The sequence below is a fragment of the Conger conger genome, chromosome 11 (genome assembly GCF_963514075.1).
Source record: "Conger conger chromosome 11, fConCon1.1, whole genome shotgun sequence".
Lineage (NCBI taxonomy): Eukaryota > Metazoa > Chordata > Actinopteri > Anguilliformes > Congridae > Conger > Conger conger.
Window position 1 is genome coordinate 5784213 of NC_083770.1, and position 22747 is coordinate 5806959.

The 22747-nt window shown below is 39.3% G+C and overlaps 1 protein-coding gene across 2 annotated transcripts in view; it reads right to left on the bottom strand.

Moving 5' to 3' along the window:
• The window catches only part of scarb2a (scavenger receptor class B, member 2a), a 32905-nt gene extending 14156 nt beyond the window's left edge, over nucleotides 1-18749 (bottom strand). For both annotated transcript variants that reach the window (XM_061260810.1, XM_061260811.1), the window contains exons 1-6: nucleotides 18166-18749; nucleotides 7248-7405; nucleotides 5613-5760; nucleotides 4791-4985; nucleotides 3806-3897; nucleotides 1787-1906 (exon numbers count right to left, since the gene is read on the bottom strand). In XM_061260810.1, coding sequence (XP_061116794.1) covers nucleotides 1787-1906; nucleotides 3806-3897; nucleotides 4791-4985; nucleotides 5613-5760; nucleotides 7248-7405; nucleotides 18166-18288 — 836 coding nt within the window. In that variant the 5' untranslated portion in view covers nucleotides 18289-18749. The remainder of the gene's footprint in view (nucleotides 1-1786; nucleotides 1907-3805; nucleotides 3898-4790; nucleotides 4986-5612; nucleotides 5761-7247; nucleotides 7406-18165) is intronic.
• Nucleotides 18750-22747: the final 3998 nt, after the last annotated feature.

Sequence of the window (22747 nt, forward strand, 5' to 3'; positions counted from 1 at the left end):
CACAATCTTGGGTTATCAACTGCCCTCGTCAGGTCAGCCCGCAGGCTTTCAATTGGATTGAGGTCCGGCGCCTGATACGGCCATTGCAGAACATTTTGTTGACACAAAACCAGGTGTGGACTTTGAGGTATGCTTTGGGTCATTGTCTTGCATAGTCCTGTAAGCTCCAACTAGGGCCAAGTCTCAGCCTTGTGGCAGAGGCAACCAGATAGTCAGCCAAAATTGCCTGATACTTGGTGGAATCAATTATGGCATTGATCTTAGCCAGTGGGCTGACCCACCACCATATTTCACCATGGGTATGAGATGTTTCTCTTTTATGCATCGATGTTACAATGCAAAACATGTTGATGTATCTGTATCTGGCCGAAAAATTCGATTTTGCCCTCACGTGACCACAACACCTTTGTCCAATTATAATATAAATAAGCAAATGTGGATGCACCAAGCACTAAGTACTAAACCAATAATTATGAAACCTTAATTTTGGTGAAATGCATATTATTAAACTCATGCATTTTGGTCGCTTCCATTGAAACACTAATAAAGTACATTATTTTTCCACATGTTGGCATTGAGTTCCTCAACAATTGTATTGTTTATTTTATTTAAACAAATAATAAATATCTGGATATAGTACTTTAAAATTAGGCCTTAGAAACACTACTGGTGTGGGTCGTTCTCCATGGCCTTAAAGAGAAAGAAATACTTCCCAACAAGAAAGGACAAGACAGGACGGAGGCATGGCACAAGAGGTGTTCAAAGGTCAAATTCACAGCACAGGAATGCAGAGCCTGCACTCCATGCGTCCCAGTGAGAGAAGAGATTATAAATAATGGGTTAAGGGGGAACTCTATCTCGACAGGCTGCCCTTATATCTGGAGCAGGGTGTAACTGTAGCGGTAGGGAGAAAGGAGACCACAGGGCTGCATTTGTGCTGCAAATGCACTGCTAGGGAAAGTAGAGTTTTGGCACAATTCTAGATACTGTATTATGATTTGTGGGACGCAGATGAGCAAGTGATTAATAATGAGGATCTTTCAGTTTTTCATTTTGAGCCACTCCAACAAAGCAGCATTTCTACTCATCATCTAAGGGATGAGAGTTGGGTGGCAGTTGCTTAAAGGAGCACTGCCAGACTTTTTTCAGTTGAGCTTATTTGGATTAAATGCTTAAATAATGCGTGTAAGCCTTTTTAAAATCACCGTCAGTGTAGCCGTTTCCTAAATACGGGGCAAAACTTCTCAAAACACTGAACGCGTTTGGCTTGAATCTCTAGCCTGTGTTTCCCAGAAGGTAACGAGCGCTCAAACTCCACCCTTGAACGCAGAGACTGGCTTATGGACAGTCACCCATCCAGGCGATCACATGAAACTCCCGAAAATACAGTGACGTTAGCATACAAATATCACAGAACCTACCTTGGCTAGCCTGAGCAATATAACGGACTGCTCTGACTTCGCCTAGTTTTTCAAACAATATCAGAATTGGCAGCTTTTTTTTTTTTCTTCTTCTTTTTTTTCCTTTAAGCAGACTAGAGGGAACTGTCTAATGGACACAAACAGGATTTCAAGAAGTTGGCTGGCAGACATACGACAAAATGAACCAAGATGACAATTTAACTGGAATATCAGGGAATGTAGAGCAGGAGTCAACAGAGCTGCGACCGTCTCAGTTTTCTTCAAAGACAAAGGATTCCTCTGAGAACGGCTGGTAAAAGTGCGTGGAGGAGGATTCAAAACTCTGTCAAAAAACCCCCTGGCCTGCCTGCAGTGTAAGGCTTTACCTGCAGAGGTCTGCTGCAAAGATGTACAGCAGCTCATTCTTAGACAGCAGAGGGTGAAACGCGCTGCCATCCGTCCCATTGATCATGTTGCTCTGGTTGGATGACCACCATGTCATTTTACTATAACAGGGAAAGAAAATACACAACAATGACATTTTAATAATGTTTTAGCCTTTATGTTGCATCCTGAGCTGACCAGAAGAGGATCAGGTTTTTGTTTTTTTAATACTGACAATTATTTAGAATTAAAATGTACAGAATATTGAGGATCTACATGTTAACATTATATAACTTGCACAACAGTAACACAAATGTGCTTTTTCCCCAGATCAAGTTTTTCCGAAGAGAAAAATATATTCTTATTTTGATCTTAAAAAGGTTACCTTATTTGATCACCCCTGTATTTAAAGGTCAGCCCAGGATTTAAAACCCAGTTACAGTTCAGACCGAGGATTTTCAGGCATATATTCTTGTTGCTTTTTAAGACGGGCACATGAAGCCATGTTTAATGTTCTGACCAGGGTTAAAGACCCATTTCCTGTGGACTTTACTCTGTTTGCACCAACTCAGCCAGATTCACAAATCGAGCAAAGCAAAGTAAAGTTTAACAGTCACATTCTTCAAAAACCCTTATTTGGGATCAAACGGCAATGAAAATAAAAATTCACACCCAAACCCTTCGAATTAACCTAGAAGAGGTGGATATTAGGGCAATGTACAGGAAGTATGATCAGTCGATGGTCCTACATTGTCACCAACATTCCATTATCGCTCGACTTTGATATTGAACCCTGTCGCCCATAAAATGAATAAACAGGTAACCGATAAGAGCACATCGCTGAATTGGAGTCATTAATGCTTTGTAGACTGCCCAATCGGCAGCATACAGACACAAAAACATTGTAATTGTGTTAATCAAACTCTGAACAAGTGTGCTCTTTTTATCCAATATCCTTAGATTATCTTTAGTTGATGACTGTAGACTTAGTTAATTACAGGAGACTGTTCTATCATAATATTGTCATGACACGGGAGCCAGTGTTGGAGTGAAAGTTCAATGCAATTCATGTCTTTGTGAAATGGCACAATGATGTTTGCGACAATGACATATAGTCATTGTGACTGGCTGTGAAATGTGATAATCACCAGTGGCAATGCTCATACATCGGTGAACGGTAAACTGGCTTTAAACCGAAATAATAAGTAAGGATAAGAATGACATGCCAGGGCTCAAGATGCTGAGTAAAACGATCACCAATGTGACACACAAAAGGCAAGAAATTCCGTTGACGTCTATGGGGTGTAGACTTCGGGCAGTCAATCATTGCAAAGGACTTTCAAGAAAATCTTGAATGATGACGACTTTATTTCAGTTTGGATTAATTTGACCAGTTACTTCTGGCTCCCTAAAATTGGTGGGACTAATTACAGCCCTTTTCATACATGGCCCCCTTCCCCCAATTTTAGGGGACAAATCATGAAGTCATCATATTCTATATTTTTTTGCAAATCCTTTGCAATCAATGCCTGCCTGAAGTCCACCCGATAGACATCACCAGATGCCGGATATCTTCCCAATATCAATGTAAAAGGCCTCAAATTAAAGCAGAAAGTCAGCACATTAACCACCAATATTATTTTAGCGTTTCTTCGCAGGCAAACAGCAAAAACAACAAAAGCTGCGTCACGGTCCAACAACAACAGCAGCACCCTGCCTCTTGGCGAATCAGTCCCCCTGATCAGAATGAGGAGAGGCCAAGTGGAGGTGAGGGAGAATAAGGAGGAGTAGAGGACCACCCAAGCATTAGATATTACCAGATGGTAACAGAACATAGTGCTGCTATATCTGGAGAACTAAAGTAACCAAGGAATGATGAAATCCTTGAAAACTATTTCCATCATTAGATAAACCAGAGAGAAGAGAGAACAGAGACTAAAAAGCTTTTTAGTTCCACTGTGCAAGCACATTTTCAAATGCAAGCCATCAGGAGCTCATGACAGCAGTGGACATTTTACTACCTTAAGCCATTCCATGTGTCGATTCTGCCATAGTCCATATAGTCCTGCTCGCCGGTGAGAAAAACAAATTCTCCTTCATCGGTTCCATTTTTCTGGAAAGGAGATTAAAAACATGAATGGAACAAGTTCTAAACTGTGAAATGTAATAACTTTGCCTCCATTAAAGTCAATATTTGACAATAGCAGTCATTTTGTTAGTAACAAATAAGTAGCAAGCTGCTGTCTCAATGTATATAATAAATAATGTACACACATTATTGGGAGTGGTGGGAATTAATTTCATCTAACCTTGTTATAACCAGTGAAGGATTGCTCATATAACACTCCTCTCAACCCTATTATAGCCAGTGAAAGATTCCCATCATCCTTTTGCTTATGAACATCTTCATTCATCTTTTTACTACATATTAATCTAAAAACTATGCTTTAAGTGAAATGTTTGCATTTGCTAAAGGACAGGAGCATAAACTGATCTGCCCTAACACCAACAATACAGCCAACTCTCCATCGAGGTGCATCAGCACAGACCTTTCAACTGCTACAGTCTTGCATGTCTACTGTACTGTATCAAACAACATGCACTTCCCACTGGGCAGATTGAGATAAGGTTTGAATCTTAACAAAGAGCCCAATTCAAACTCTTCAGAGTACTGACAAGCACATAAATATTCTCTGCACTGTCAATAATTAAGACTGATGTTAACAGGGTTAAAGGTATTCATTCCCTGAACGGTAATGACAACAACAGCCTTTGTGCTCAAAGAAATTACTTGGCATTTCTGAACAGTTTATAAACAGTATGTCCTCTTAGAGGAATAGCCTACTCAATTGCAGACACACCTCAGAACAGTTCTTTAATTCATCTGCAGAACTACAATTCATAGAAGAACACCCTCCACCAAAAACTTCTGTTGACTTCAAAGAACAATGACACCATTTCACCCACCAGGATGAGGAAACCCTAAATCACTTGCCAAGGTCATACCTTGTACATGAGACCAAAGTACGCATCGACATCAGGCTTCAGGCGATGGATACGGGAGAGCAGTGGGTCTTCGAAACCCCACAAAACCTCTTGAACGGTGCGAGTCATGAACAAATCTACGCCGATGGAGTTCATCCACATTGACACAAATGTGCTCAAAAGGAATGAGTAGGACTGCATCTGGTCCATCACTGCCTAAAAGAAAATGGGGGCGGTGAAGAGGGGTTAGCGGGATGCATTTTAATTCATCTGGCTCCTATTACAGTCCGTTTCCATGAAGTAAACCGCAACACTGCAAAGACACAGTTATAAAAATAAGGTTTGTACTGGTTTGTATCACAATGCCTTTCCTCAAAGAAAGTATAATCATTTTGAGAAGTGGCTCATTTGTAGGAAAACAGTCCAAATGGGTCTCACCTTAAGTTAAGTTTTTCATTATCATGAGTATGCTTGCTGCTTAGCCATTCTGCTGAAACCCTAACAGACTTGTATTCATTTTACTTAAGCACTGAAAAGTGCATGTCCACCAAAAATATGCCCAAATGTTAAGAACTGAATGCCATCTGTCCTTAAGGTGCAACAAGGTCTCAACAAAAACAGGAGCAATATGCAGAGCCAATAAAAGTGTGTGATAAAATGCCCCCTCTGTACTGCTGGAACAGGTCTATGGAGAAACCCAGGGATGGGCTTGGCCTGTCCAAGAAGCCTTTGTGCTTCTGAACTAATGAGCCTTTAAATCAGGCAATAACACACTGAAGTGAGCCTTGCAGCGCCTGGCAAGCTCTTTAGCCTGCACTTTCCCCAAAAGCAGACTGCACTCACCACTACAGGGATGTTGATGGTTCGAATGAGGTCCACCTCTGGATCCCCCACCGACATCTCTGGCTGGAAAACGAAACTTTTGGGATTTAAGGCCGAGAGCTTCGTCCCATTCTCCAAAAAGGTCACATTCTCCCTGGGCCTATATTCTCTGGTGAAGGAAAAGGGAAGAAAGGGTTTGGAGTTCACACAAGGGTACCACATTCAGAAACGTGGGAAGCTAAAACAGTCACACAAAGGGACAATTCATATTACAGTACAGATCAGCACATCTTGTTCCTCTTCTCATGGTATAACAAGCACCCAAATTTGGAATAACACTTGAATGAATGATGCAGATGCAAGTTGACTACCTTTGACCTTTATAATTGCTTTCTAAATGAGATATCAATTTGAGAGGACAAGTCATCATTGCTGTATTCGCCTGAAACTGCACACAATGCGCTATTTGGTTCAATAGATCATGTCACCATCTTGTAACTGTTAACAATATAATCCGGAATATAATCTGAAAATGTGGTAAACCTGAAGGTCGTATGACACATTGGGTCAGGTTTGCATACATAAAACCTTAAACAGCAGAAAATGTATCCTGACAAGTGTGTTTGCAGTCAGCCTAAAGAACAGGGATTGGCATACAGTTCAGTTTGCCACTGGCCCTCCAATCCTTCTTCTGAGCAGTGTTAGTCATGACAAATTTAAAATTGGTTTCAGTCACTTATTGGTTTTAGTCTAGATTTTGTTGACAAAAGGTACGTTAAGCAAACAAAAATGAACAATCTTCACCAAATACTAACTTTATTTCAGTGTTCATTTCTTCCATGAAACATCACACCTTATACTCAGTACGTAAAGAGACTTCATGTACCATTGAAAGGCACGTGCACAAATCTATATCAACATGGAGAAAATAAATGTTTTTGGAAGTCTTCTCAGATAGGCCGAATACTTCTTTTTAAATCATTGACCACATATCTATAAATCCCATCTCAAATACACAAACAATGTACAGTAAAACAATCTGTCCATTCTCTCAATACTACTGGCAATGACCAGTTTTCAGTCCTTTCTGTCAAAACAATTAACAAACAGAGATATTTATTTCACAGAGTAGCCATAACAAGCAGTTGTCCTGAATGTTTTGGTTCTGAAATGCATAAACCGATCAGCTGCAACATTAAAACCACCTTAAACCAGTTCATGATTAAAAATGCTATATTAACAAATATTTGGGTATACAAAGGCGCTTTGGCTGACGCTTTTTTGGATATCAGCCAAATGACGTGTAATGTCATGCAAAGTCTCAGGTTTCAGTACCCAACCCTGGCAACCGGATGTGGAACAAGTCTCAACTGCTAAATGAGAGGCTATTCATTTACATTTATTCAAAATAATATCAACACCTACCATGAGTTTACACTGAAGCACAGCCCTGCCTTTAGCAAGCAGAAGTGCAAACATACACACCTGAAACAATGTACATAAAAGTTGACTCGGCTTTATAGTTGGCTTATTACTTCACCCAGGCCATACCAGAAAGACCCAGTGTGTTACTTCCTACACTGTTTCACATCCTGAAATGCGAATAGGCTTGAGTTAATCTCCGCTGGGACTGATCACGTGCGATGGTTACACTACCTGTAAGTGTAAGGGCCAATCTGAGTGAGAGCCGCCTTGCCACCTGCTAGGAAGACCTCTGGATTGGTGACGTTGAAGAAGAAGTACTGCATGTAGACGGGAACGGGGGGGTCCTTCCATGAGTCAAACACCCGACTGCCCTCCGTCAGGGTCATCTCCTGGGGGAAGAAAATACAAAATAAAAATGTTGAGGCCAAATGTGAGATTAATTGTTCAAGGCCTACCCTGTTGGATTAAGATTTGCACTGCATGTAGGAACGCACCGATATTACATTTTCCAGCCGATACCGATGTCCAATTTTGGAAACGTTTCTGCTTCCATAAGTTTTATGTTCAACGGTTTAAAATTGCCATTTTTTCCATTTGTTTGAATTTTTTTTATTTGTTTATTTGCCATTCTAAAAAACACAATTTTAATTGTACACCACTTTAAAGTAATATGACAAAGATAAGCATTTATATTTGATGACATTGTTCACATTCATTCATTTCAGGCCCAGTGGTACACACCAAAAAACCTGTTGCTGCATTTGTTGGTGGTTTAAAGCTACAATTTTTTAGTATAGCCTCTAAGACAACCTGAAAGCAAGATATCCAGACTGGTGATGATGATTGGTCACAGACATCAGGAAGTCATGGCATGCAATGGATATGCATCCACATACAAAACATGACTCTCTTATTTGACATTATGTTAACTTTGAAATGAGGGGCTACATATAAAATGTGCTGCACTTTGACCAGGTGAATTGTTTGAAGTTGATTGTGGAATCAATCAGGAAAGGGCAAGGTGTGTGCAAAGTTTTCACTGGTACTGTATGCATGAACATATACCTATGCATCAACAATCCCCGCAAGTTGCATCCTAATAGGGATTTTGACCCATTGTGGCCATTTAGTAAAACCCATGTAGATAACTGCAACATTATAAACTGGTTTTACATCTGAAAAGCAATCACAGTCCTTAGGTAAATCTGGCCCTTAATGTTAAAAGGGTGCTTTTAATCCAGGAGAGGGCCCACACCAGATGAACCAGTTATTAAGATTAACAATAAATCAGTTAAGCAGGTGACAGAAGTAAAATACCTATAAAATAAAATACAATAAATATTGTATCGGATTCCCAATTGAAAAAATAAATAAATAAAATCAAACTTGAGTTCGCCATTTGATACAGTGAACTGTATGATTATTTTTTGCATCGTCTAACCCAGGGGTCTCCAATCTTATCCTAAAAGGGCCGGCGTGGGTGCAGGTTTTTGTTTTAACCCAGCAGTAACACACCTGATTATACTAATGAACTAATCGTGGTCTTTAATCAAGACCTAGATGAGTAGAATCAGCTGTCTTAGTCCTGTGCTAAAACAACAACCTGCACACACACCGGCCCTTTCTGGATAAGATTGGAGACCCCTGGTCAAACCTCTTGGTTGCAATCATACACAAACCTCGGGGATCAAACCTTTAGTTGGATCTAGAATCTTAGAGACAAGATATTGGATAAAAAGCTGATACATTTCCTCCATTGTCACGTAAAAAAAAAAAATGCAAGAATCACTCATATGAACAATTTGTTCTTAAAACACATCTTCTGAGAGCTTGGAGCATTCCCTAATTATATTTAATTTAAATTTACAGTCCCCTCCAAAAGTACTGGATCAGCAAGGCCAATTCCTTCGCCTTCCAGGGCATGTCAGCGCAGCTCACCTGGCAAACAGAACTTGGATGAAATGTTTTCAGAAATGCATTTTAGTGGATCATTTAGGAGGAGTAAGAGAAAGCTTATCAATGGTCTGGTATATTATTATTATTATTATTATTATTATTATGTTTTGCGAAATGTGAAGGAAACGCAGTCTCAGTCGTCCTTTGGTCTTGTTAATCCCATTGGCCATCTATCCGATGGAACTCCCCTACAGTAACTTAGACTCACTGATCACTTTATTAGGAACACTATACTAATACTGGGTAGGGCCTCCTTTTGCGCTCAAAACAGCCTCACTTCTTCATGGATTCCACAAGATTCTGTACCATGTTGACATGATTGCATCACACAATTTCTTCAGATTTGTCAGCTGCACATTCATAGTGCGAATCTCCCGTTCTACCATATCCCAAAGGTGTTCTATTGGATTCAAATCCGGTTACTGGGAAGGTCACTGAAGAACTCTGAAGTCATTGTCTTGTTCATGAAACCAGTTTGAGATTACTTTTGTTTTGTGATATTGTTTATTATCATGCTGGAAGTAGCCATTAGAAGATCATTGAAGGGATGCACATGGTCAGCAACAATACTCAAATAGGTGGTGGCTTTCAATCGCCACACCATTACACCACCAGCCTGGACTGTTGACAAAAGGCAGTTTGGGTCCATGGATTCATGCTGTTGGTGCCAAATTCTGACCCTACCATCTGTATGCCTCAGCGGAAATCGAAATTCATCAGACCAGACAACATTTTGCCAGCCTTCAACTGTCTAGTTTCGGTGAGCCTGTGCCCACTGCAGTCTCAGCTTCCTGTTCCTTGCTGACACAAGTGGAACAGAAAGCTCAGCTTGGGTGAGGTGTTATCTAAAGGTAAAATGGTCAATTAGTAGTGGTCCCATTCTACTGCCAAAATAGTGTTCTGATCAAGGCGGGACTTTGCAGGCTGTCGTTTTCTTATGAAACGTTTACTCAGTTGTTGTACATGTGGTGTTTAAAAAAAGCCTAATTAGGCACAAGCATCAGAAATGACCATATGCTACACATTTGTTTTAACAATAATATGGATTTGACCCCATCAAATACACATAAAATTATTCCATTGATCGATTTTAATGTTATGAAATGACTAATGGGTAGTTACAAAGGTAAATTCCAAGAAATAATGTTATATAGCACACCACAAAATGTGAATGATGTAAGAGGCAATACTTTTCCTGACTCCAAGCTTTGTGAAATGATACCACCCACATTTGAATGGCCTGTTAAAGGATATGGTCTTCATCTCTGTAATGAATGAAAGACCCTTTGTCGCAGTTGGACATGTTTATTGTAACAATCCCACTGATGGGTCATTATGTCAAGCCACTAACAGGGCATAAGCAGGGGAAATGGAGCCCCGCAGTAATCATCAGCATGGGCACTTGAGATCCAACTCCAGAGGGGGGGGGGGGGATTCAGTTCCCATAGGAAAAACCAATGAAGGGGTCAGTTATACACTCACCGAGTACTTTATTAAGTATTTTTTAGACTTCTATAGCTGTAGCCTATCCACTTTGAGTTATGATGCATTGTGTGTTCGGAGATGCTCTTCTGCATACCACTGTTGTAATTTGTGGTTTTGTTTTTTGCAAACTCTAGACTAGTGTGTGTGAAAATCCCAGGAGATCAGCAGTTTGCCACCAACAATCATTCCACTTAGAAAACATTTTTTCCCCCAATCTGATTGTTGATGGTAGGACAGAATCTAGTCATACATTAATAACATTGCCATTTTCTAAGTGTGGCTTCCTGCATGGAAAACATTAAAAACATTGATATGCACTTTCATTCATCGCCCAAAATAAATGAATGAGGCACAGCAGCCAACAGCACTGGCCCACAAAATTACACCATAAACGTTGCTTCACCAGTCAAAAATAAAATGTGAAACCCCCATTGGTTATCAGCGAGCTAATGTTGGTTTACTTGGCCTTAGATCAAAATGCAGCTGAAGTGGTTCTTTACCGCAGGGGGGGGGTGGGGGGGTGGGGGGGGGGTGTGTGTGGGGGTGGGACCTCAGGCCAAAACTGGACAAACATCTGTCCACTCTGTAACCACATCAATTACTTATTTGGCTTATTTGAATTTAACTGAACTGAATGGATTCTTATGTATACAACCAAGAAGTACATTAAATATAGTGGGAAATTAAACTAGGGAAAGGAAAAGCAGTTGGTGAACACACCCAGAACAGAATCAATGGTCCATGCAAAGCGGATTCATTAACTTTTTTACATTTACATACAGATGCTTCCTTTTGTTATATTATTTAACATGCCTGTTGTGTTTCTATGGGAACGGCCAGAGACAGACAGAGGGAAAGCGCAAGAGACAGCAAGATTGTGAGCAAGAGTGAAAGAGATTGGGTTTTGTGCGTATTATGAAACAGGTCAGGTTCTGGCATGAGCAGGAGGGCAGGAAGAGACTAGCTTTCCCCTTTCACTTCCACATATTACAGACTGAGACACTGCAAACTGATCCTAACAGATTAAGACCAAGCTGAAGACACGCAAACAGCTAAAATCAGACATTCCACCGCACGTTGCATTCAGAATGCAAAGCACGCCATTGGCTACCGAGAATCTGCTTGAAGTGAGGTCAGTGAACGTGTTGGTTGCCGTTGCGATGGTTGGCAGTCCATTGCGGCCCTTCAGTGGGGAGAATCAATACCAATTCAAAGTACAACTGCCACCCTAGAGACCTGAACACAAGCCACATTCCACAGAGCAGAGTATTTCACAACGGAGAGTTCTTTGTTAAACATTTGGGACACCTCTCTGTAATTACACTCCTTGTCTAATCTGAGATCTGACAGGAGCAAACCCTCCACATTGCGGCCACATCAATTTAAAATTAAGTCAAAAAGGAAGTAGGTCCTCGAAGAACTGACAGGGGAGAAAACTTCATCAACTCACCATTATGTTGTAGTATCAAACCAAGCTCTTGTGTCTAATACGAGTGGGTCTTTTGATAAGTCATGCAATTCAACATCAAATTGTCAGTGATGTTGACATACAAAACAACTTTTATAAAACAGTAATAAAGTAATCCTTTATCACTAAAGCCGCTAAACTTTCTTCTACGGTGCACATTTCCATATACTTATCCTTCTTCTAGTGTTGCATTAATGAGGTTAGTGGCAAGAGCTGAAGCTGCAATGAGGTTGGCCAACTTTGTTGACTCATGACTGCTGACTGATCAACAAATTAAATAAATTCTCCATTTTGCATGCGGTTGAAGACAAAAAAAGAACTTCCATAACGCAAAGGAGGGGAGACTATACACTTTCAAAACTCAGTATTTAAAGTCAAATGCAAAAATTTAGATATCCATGTAATGTAGGAGGATTGGTTGAACAAAGAAAATAGCAATTTTGAAAATATTTGCAAGGACCATGCGCACAAGGAAAACGTAATTGGTGACCTTAGTAAGAGTACTTTCTGGGGATTTATACACAAGACCTTCTTTTACTAACCTGTTAGTACAGTACTTTGGAAACCCAATAAAAACTGAATCGACCCAGTGGGTCCTCAGGACCTGGCTTGATAAACACTCAACTGCTATTTCACACAGCCAACACTAAAAGTGTGAAGGCGGCTTAAATTCAGGTAAAATTCTCTCTCAAATGAATTAAGAAAGGAGTCGAAAGGGCCACACCTGAATGTGTACTTGCTTTAAATCAACAGTGCCAATCCTTTATTTGGTCACTTGTGTTTATACAAAGGGTTAATTAGCTCAATGTAAAGAGTGTATAGGCTGAGTTCATTTAATTTGTTTGGCATAAGCCTCGTGAAACCAATATACACAATCACAATTACAGTACCAGGTCTAGATATAGACTAAGCCGTTTCTAACGAAGTGTGTGGAATTCCTCACTTCTGTTCAAATGACCAGGTCCTTTATAGTAGAATTCCAGAGTGCTTTCACTGCTATGTGAAAATAGGACTCAGATGAGAAACCTCCCAAAGTATCTTCTGGTAGAAAGGTTTTTTTGGCCAAGATTCAGCCAAATATCCAAATGCTTACAATGGTCTAGTATGGCTCAACATGCACTATCCAGTGGTCGTAATATAGAGAACATCAAGTTAGAACTTAAGGATGATGTGCTGTCAAACACAGAAAAACATACAGATATAGATATGCCAAGGGTTGCATGGAGAAATAAACAAGAAATTCATGGTTAAAATTGGATAATTACTCTGTGCAGCGGTGGGTTATGATGCTGTCGCCATGCTTGTAGCTAAACCAATCATTTGAAGGTCAGTCCAGATAGTGAAAATGAAGAGAGGTTGGGTATTCCAGCAAGACAATGATCACAAACATACCTCAAAATCAACCATGAAGTATCTCCGGGAAAGGGGGATGAAGGTTTTGGAATGGCTTGCTACTGGAAGGGTTTGCTAGCGGTTATAGTTGCCCGAGGTACAGGGTTCCCAAACTTTAAATAAAAAGTACTTTTGCTTTAAAAATTGGAAGAAATGTGTCATGTTTAACTTTATACCATTTAGATGTCAGGTCCGATTCTCTTCACTTGGATATAAATTTTAAAATTGAATGTAAAGTAATTTGAATATATTTTTCTTGAATGTTATATAAAACATAAGGTTGCACAGCCTACTCTCCTGCAATAAATGCAGCGTATCAAGTTATCCTCTCCTCACGATTAAGTCTAGAATATACAGAGCAAACAAACTTGAACAAAAATATGAATTGCGTCGGCTTAGCGTGCCACCAGGCCTCATTTCAGTTGGAGGAATATATTTTAAGTTGCATGAATGCCACATTAGCCGATCGTATACCATCTTAAATCATCATTTGAAAAAACATTAAGAGTCAGCAGAAACTTCCATCATCAGTGATTTCATTTATATCTCAAAACAATTCTTTACCATCATACTTTGTACCTTCAAAAAAAACTACAGAAATTTGCACAGAACACTTTTCAGAGGAGATGAAGAATTGCTTTTTGTGTTTAGCAACCTTGAAAAGCGAAGGTCTCTGGAAAGGCTCCAGGGACATAATGTTTACCACATATCACTCACAGCTTGTCAGAGCCTTGATCTGTGCCAGCACAAAAAAAATAGTTTTTTTATTTTTTATTTTTTTAATGCGTGTAAGAGAGCAGGAGGTCAGAGGGGTAAAGTTCAGAATGCTGGGTTATAACTGGCTGACGGAGGCACCAGAGAGCCAAATTCCTGGGCTCTAGCAGGTATGTCTGTGTAACAGAAACATTTGATTACTTAGCCAGTACTGTAAAATTGACGGTGTTGGATTCCCAAGTTTTCCCAAGTTACGCCAACACTCACTTTGGTGCTTCATTATCGAGTGGAGTGTGCGAGTCTACATAATCTCGGGTGCTTTCCGAAAAAGACGCCCAACTACTGTGTCCTCAATATGTACGGTTATTACTACTTGACTTTCTCATCCAGTATACTCAATTCAAATACTCAGGCAATTGAGCCGTTAAAAGAAGCCATTTTGGACAGTGCCTCTGTATAGCTTTGCTAGTCAGTTTTGCTGGCAAAATAATAAAAACAAATAAATAAGAGGATCAAAATAATAGAATTAGGTTACTTTTTCAGCAAGACATCAGGGGCACATTAAATATGTTGCTTCTCTAGCTTCTGTTGCAAGGTAATGGTAAGAATATACATGTATGAATACCAGTGGGGGCAGGAAAAAAGAAAACTGATCAGCGTTCTAATACTGAATAGATGTGACATGTTGTCAAATATGAGAACAGAACAATTTCAACAAGGTTATAAGTGTTCATCTCAAAGAAGCCATGGACAAAGTTGCATGCTCAAACATCACCACCTGGTTTGTTAGTCTAGAAACTCTAATGAATTTATCAATCACATGCCTTTCCTTATCTTGTTATTTTGACAGATCTGGACTCAATCATTTACATTTCACATTACGTTAAGCCATTTACTCAGCATTTTGCACAAGCCTTGCCTTTTTTGCAAGCCATTTAATTAAAGCAAAAAGGAGGTTTAAAACTACAGTTAGAGCTGTTCAATGCAACAATTATAATATTCCACTTATCTTTTTATTACTGTCACTTCTCTCACATCCAATAATTATACTGCTATGCATAATTTCCATGACGTGTTGGTACATGATATCAAAATGAAAAAATAAGCACAGCAATAATACAAATTAATTTAGGATAGCTATCAGTTTCTACAATACTGCTTGAAATATAAAGTGGTTAGGGGTTTCCATGTAAACGTTATCTGTATTTGAATGTCTATCATTCACGTAAAACTGAAAACCCTGGAGCATACATATTTTGGGCATTACTTGCCAATACTGTGTAGGGTCAACGTATTGTCACTGCTCAATGTTTCAAATAGAACCTTCTAATTTTTACAGAATAGATTTCACTCAGACGTTCATGTCACAATATGACACCAAATATCTCCCCCCATGGCAAGGAAGCTTTCTTTGACCTTCAAGAGTTCAAATAAGCACATATAACCGGTCTGCTGGGAGGGAGGAGGAGTTTCTATGTACTGCAGACAGGCGGTTGCGCTGACAAACAAAAACCCTACCTGTAGGCAATCAAAAACAGGTTTCTTAACGTTAACTCAAGAATGGCATGACTCCATAACCACAGGCTACAGCGCAAGTGTATTTGAAGAGCAAGGAAAGTTGGATTGTGACATTATTTTGACATGACACTAAACATGGTTTTAACAATCGGTCCCTGGGGCGACGTTGCAAGAAAACTCTTGTGAAAACTCTTGTTTCATTTCTAAATTGAAAGAAAGTATGACCAACTTATTTGGCTAACTGTCAGCAGCAGCATTTTTGTTTGTATCCCAACATGTTTTGTGATTACTGTTGTTGCCAAACTTTTTTGAATATACTAGTCAGACACAAACAAAAATTCAAAACCATTTGAATTTACTAAATATTTTTACAAATTAAAAGGATTGTTTTTTTCTGTTATTTTGCTTTCCCCCTCTCATTTTCACTTGCAGCATTTAAGTTAGGGCCCTGAATCAGCAAAAGCACATTCATACTAGAAGACATAATTGCTCAAAAAGCAGATGATGGTCATATGACTGAGTGAATGAGTGAGTGAAGGTTCCTATTTTCCAAATACAGAAGCAGCACTGCTGAGTACATTTCGGTTCATTTCAGAAAACACACTCAGATTTAACATTTGACAGGACATGTTCTCCAAGTTGAACACGTGATCATATTTTCCTCAGTGGTGGAAGGTTTATAAAGAGGTTATTTGAAATGTGCTACTATGGCCCTGAAATTTGAGACCTCATTATTTTGTAAACACCTGGCAATTCCTGTCCTGTAGCTGGTTAGACTTCACCCCCTACTCCAGCAATGACAAATCTGACTGTATTTGTTCCATTCCAATATTTTCCCATTCACTAAGACAAATAACAGCAGACTTGCCATTCATTGTATAAGACAAGACAAAACACATTTGAAAAATAGCTATTCTAAACAGTTACACCAAAATGAGTGTGTACAGCAGTATGCATAATGACAATCCCTGCTGTCCAAGCTACCATTCACAGAAATAAGACGTGACATCTATAGAGTTGAGAGAATGAAGGAAAACTATTCACGGTTTAACCAATATTTTGAAATTAACATTTTCAAGAAATTCCAGCAAGTATTTTTTTTCCCACAACATTAAAACAATTGCCTAAATTAATGAATTGTTCTTAAATTGTGCACAGGGGAAAATTGATTTCTCATAGTTAAGGACAAAGTACAGACTGACTGAAAGTCATTGACAAAATGGTTGGTTTCTTAAATTCTTATTTTAACTCGTCAATGCCTAATCACCCTAACCCCTTCACCCCTCCCCCAACAAAAAAAGGAAAAAGAAACAAACTATGAATTTGGTTGTCGTGCAGAAAATATTACACATGGAAAAACATGCCATTTAGACAGATATTTGAACCCATTGGAGAGGTTAGTTATTTTTAATAATTTGGCAGACGCCGCTAAAACAAAGGAGTGTACAAAACACACAGGATCAGATAAATCTTGAATGCTTCAATACGTGCCATTGGGCAACCACACTTAATTACTAAGTTTTTATTTGGGTAGACAATCGTATACGTTATTCCTCTCCAGGTTTTGTTTAGCCGTCTAGCAAATACAAGAAGAACAAATGTTTTCAATTGGATGTTAAAGGAAAAGCACAAAAGCACAACTCAAATGTACTGTCGAGACCTTTGCTTCGAAGCTTGTGAACCCCTCCCCCATCCATGCATTGTCAATTTGCCTAAGCACCCATTCCCAGCGTCGCTGGTAGTAAAGAGGTGTAGGCTACTATTCTGAAGAGCCTTCACAAAAGAGCGACTCGCCATATATTTAAAAATCCCTTCAACGTAAGTGTAGGACATCTTTATCGGTTATAATCTTGTACATAACCACGTCTACAAATAGTAAAAACGATACAGAAATGGAGTTTAGTCAACTTCTTAAAGTACCAAAAGCCCCATAAGTAATTTAAACGCCGCATTCACGCATTTCACATGCAGATTCAAGCATATTTCATATCCTATGCATTTTAAACCGAGGATTTCCTCGAAGACTATTCGAATATTCCGTAGCCTACGCCTATCTGATGACAAACACATACCGTTAGCGAGCAAACTGCACGACCTATTCATTTATCAAGACTTATCTTAAGCTATTCTTGCAACGAACAGCTGTGCAAAGGCGTGGTTACAAACTGTTTACATTCAGTTATTATGATTTTACATTCGCTACAAGTCGATACATTGCTAGCTTAATATTACCATCCAGGTCTAAAAAGTAGCCCAAGCTATTTGAAGCATAAATTATACGCCCGGTTTTCACGTGGCTTGTTAGCTAGCTAGGTAGGCGTCAATTCAAAACATGTATCCAAATATTTGGGATGCCCTAGTATTTGTCTTGTTCATTTACCAGTGCCCTACAGGTTAATACTAATTAAATGTGCCGGAACGTAGTGTGCGCGAATTTAGTTTGGTAACGTTAGCTAGCTAGCTATATAGCTAGCTTAGATGTCGAAAATTAACTGTCTAGCTAACGTTAGCTAGGCTAGTCAGTTTGACCGGTAAACGGGCGTTTCACTTTCTCTACACGTTGTAATCGAATTCCAACCAATATCATCTCCCAAAAACACATAATTTCCAACTCACCTTTTTTAACCGGTTATGAATCAGCGTTTGGAAGACTTGAGCCACAACCAGGGCGATTCCAACTATCAGTAGATGAGCGCAGACAATCCCGGTTGCGTAAATTGCACAGGACCTTCTCGTCATGGTGTAGGTAGCCTATGTATGAGTTCTAATTTTTAAATAAATGTAATTTTGAATGAACGTTCACCGACTTCCCAACAGTCCAATTGAGCTCTTCAAAAATACTTTAGGCAACACTTTTCATTGGTAGCTAGCTCGATCTTCATGCCGATTATTAGTAACCTATTGCTCCGAAAGTCCGAAGTTAAACGTTAACCTCTTCGATTTTCCTCGGTATGGTTGACAGTTGCTGTTGTTTTCACAGCACGATGACTTCTTTATTATTCTCGTTGGGGAAATGCCGCACTTCTTCGTAAATCCACGCCGGCCTTAAACGGGAAATAAGCTAGCTGAGCTAGTCACTGTTTTAGACAGTAGCTGCTCTCACGCAATGTGGCTGTTATTGCAAGACACTGGAGAAGCCCCTTGCTTTCCGCTATCAGCTCAGTCAAATGTGCCCAACCACCTGAAAGACGTGGTTTTGATGCCTGAGGCAGTGGGTGTGTTAAAAACGTATGCAACTGCTTATTTGTGGGTGAGGTCACAGTTTTACTATGGGTATCAGCACCAATTTGGACTGGACAAGAAATATAATGTTAGCTTGCAAATTGTTTCAAATATGTTTCATATTCAATGTTTCATATAGATAGCTAGGCAGATTTTCTTTAGCCCAACTCAATGTCCGCAAAAGTTAACGAACTAGCAAGCGCGTTTCTAATTAGATCCGTTTAGCTATTTGACAATTTAAATATTTTAAACAATAAAATGTGTCGTTTATGGTGATACTGGACTACGTCACAATGCGCAAAGCTAACTTTGGGCTACATCTTGCGAGCAAACTATATTTGTTAGCCTATTCACCCATCAGATCGTTGCTAACTTCGAACTAACGCCCTAGTAGCGATAGTTTAATCACTTAGCTATCTACCTTGCGATTCCTAATTTTGCTTACGCGTACTTGCTATAGTTGAATCATTAAACAAAAGTAACTTGGTAATGTAATAGCCTAGTTTCTTGTTATGAAGTCTAAATTAAAATGAGTTGTGGAAGGGATTAAGAAATTACCCAACATATTGGTAGGCAAAACGTACAAAGATATGTTTATGTCAAAACCATCGTAACGTTAACTATCATGTGTCACAAACCGTTACAATTTTATTTAGGTTCCGTTATTTTGTTCCTTGAGCCACTGAATAGCTTTATTTCTGTAGTCTACACGAATCATGTGCTTGCTCATGCTCAAAACCGGCTGAGGCGTTCGCGTACCTTTTGTTCGGGCAAGAAGAAACCTTATTGGCTCACAGATCCCCGGACCACCGTCTTAAGACCACCTCTATTTTAACGTGATTGGTTGAACGTGATGCCGAAATTGATCGACTGATTTCGGGGCGGGTTTATTAAAATACGTAATGGAAGCGTGGTCCATCGCTATGAATAACGTTAGTCAGAGGACTGGATGTTAAATTTTAGCACAAAGCAATGCTGGCATTCCTCATAGATTAGGTGTGGTTCGACTGAGAAAAAAACAAACCGATTAACCTTGTCTGCAAGGCATTCAAACAAATGAACATTCAGTATAAGAATCCGTTTATTTCGTCGCTCGGTTAGTTATGCCCGCCGTTTCATATACAGCTGGCTCCAGAATTATTGGCACCCTTGATAAACATGCACAAAAAACGCTGGAAACAACAAAAAATACAATTATCGACATGAGCTTTATTTCCAAAATGTGGAAAGCACATTCAATGGAATCAAACAAAGTCTTACATTTTCCAAATAAAAAATAATATTTCCCCTAAAGCAGGTTCCACAATTATTGGCATTTATACTTTGTGCAAACACCTTTATTATAGTCTTTTCCTATAATTTGTGATAAACTTGTGAGAACACATTTGGAGGTATTACAGATATTCTTGGGATACCCCCCTCCACCACAGGTTTTACATTGGATTTAAGTCTGGAGACTGAGATGGCCATTGCAGAACATGGTTGTTGTGCTTTTTACTTCTTTTAACCATTTCTGTTTTGGAGGAAATGGAGAACCATTTCATTGTTCTGTTGGACAATCTACCTGCAGCTTCCTAGCAGAGGCTACCAGATCTTCTGGCAAGATTTCCTGGTACTTTGTTGAATTCATTGCGCCATTGATCTTAAAATTACATTATTGGCATTTTGGCAGACGCTCTTATCCAGAGCGACGTACAGTTGATTAGACTAAGCAGGAGACAATCTTCCCCTGGAGCAATGCAGAGTTAAGGGACTTGCTCAAGGGCCCAACGGCTGTGTGGATCTTATTGTGGCTACACCGGGATTAGAGCCACCAACCTTGCATGTCCCAGTCATTTACCTTAACCACTACGCTACCGGCTGCCCCTGGTAAAATGTGCCCCATGACCACTGGCAGCAAAACATCTCCAAAATATCAATGACCCGCTGCTATATTTGACAGCAAGTATGAGGTGCTTCTCATGTATTCCATTTTGCCGCCAAACATGTCGATGGTGGCATGTTCAGTTTTGGTCTCATCTGACCATAGCACTCTTCCAGTCATGATTCCAATGATGTTTGTGAAACTGAAGAGGCTTTATTGTGTTTACTGTGCTTTGTAAGGGTTGTCTTTGTGCCACCCTTCCAAAGAGTTTGTTGGTATAGAGGTGCCATTTTATAAAAACAGTTGACAGGTGCCAATAATTCTGGAGCCCACTGTAGATTTGTAAACATGTAAACATTTTAAGAAATAATTTGTAGGGAAAAAAGGAGGAAAAAATAAATTATTTCTGAGTATTAGGTATTTATTTGACTTAAACTTTAGACTTTTTGGTCTTCTGCTGCTGTAGCCTATCCACTTAGAGGTTTGCCACGTTGTGTGTTCAGAGATGCTCTTCTGCATACCACTGTTGTAATGCATGGTTATTTGCATGACTGTCATCATCCTGTCAGCTTTGACCAATCTGGCCCTTTTCCTTCTCCTCTCATTAAGTTTATGTTCCACCAAAAACGCATCTTTGGTCTTCCAGATCATTTCAGAGGTACATATTTCAATTATCATGAGGTATGGACTAAAAAGCAAATGATTCATTTGCATACTCTATTCAAGATGGCGGAAATGACAAATTCAAACATTTCAGTCAAGTTACAAATAGCTGAACCAAGTCTATAATCTGAAAAAGATATCATTATATTTATTTCAGATTGTAAATAAGACATGTTTGAAGATTGTTCTTCAATGAAGAGTCTTCATTTTATTACCAGTACCCAGTAGTAATTTTTCATGAAGAAAAATGATGAAATTTCAGGATCTAACAATGAGATTTATGATGCTGTACCTGCCCCTAAAGCTTATAACAAGAAAATAATTGCATGTTAATATCTTCCAAAATCAGGTTTTGAGAAAATTGACTCCAGAGATAGAAATGGTAAATAATGAAAATGGTAAATTAGTTTTTTCCCGCAGAAATGCTGCTCACTGGATGTTTTTTGTTTTTTGCACCATTCTCTGCAAACTCTAGAGACTGCTGTGACAGGAGATCAGCAATTTCTGAGATGCTCAAACTGTCTGAGTAACAGCTGAATACCTCTTGACCACGTCTGCATGCTTTTATGCATTTAGTTGCTGCCACATGATTGGCTGATTAAATATTTGCATTAACAAGCTGTTGTCCAGGTCTACCTAATAAAATGATCACTGAGTGAATATGTCTTCTGTAATAATGACAACACCGACCATCAGTAGAATAGCTCACTTCAAAGCATGTTTCTTTTTCATATAGTAGTAGATCTAGCAGCTTGTGTGAGCAAGCAGGGGTGACTGGGGGTTCGCAAACATGTCAGCCATTTGTAACTTGGTTGTGCTAGCATTGTATAAAGGTGTGCTTTTATCCACTAATGATACCCATTTTTCTGAAACTTAAGCCACAAGCTATTGATTTACGCTCAGGCAGTGTTCCAGTGAACTGGGGGACTGGGAAAACAGGTAGATTTGTAAATCTTTTTTTCTTATTCTATATCAAGAGTAAGTAATGGTTTGGATACACTCCCAGCCTCCCACCTCCCTGAAGATAATTGCCCTCTGGAATTTGGGCAATGTGACTCAACATTTGGTATTTTGGCCATATGATAGTGGTGTCCCTAGTAGTGTGTGAGAGCCAATTGCTCATTGTGTATGAACCCCTTTCATTATTGTCATTCTTGGTATTGTCTTTCATTGACATTTTTGTTTTGGAGCTTATGAAATGTATTTTTCAGTTACAAAATTGAGTTTTTTTGGTTTTTTTTACCAGATCATATTATGACCTTCTTTTACATTAGTTGCTCTGTCAGGCACATACAAATATTTGCTGATCTGTCACTGAGAGACTGCAGTCCATACAAAACTGAATGTCAATAGTTATGTATTAATTCATTCATTCAACTGTTTTACAGTTGGGGACAGTTCAAAGCCTGTTCCCAAGGAAACAAAGGCTGACCAGTTTTGTTTCCCCAC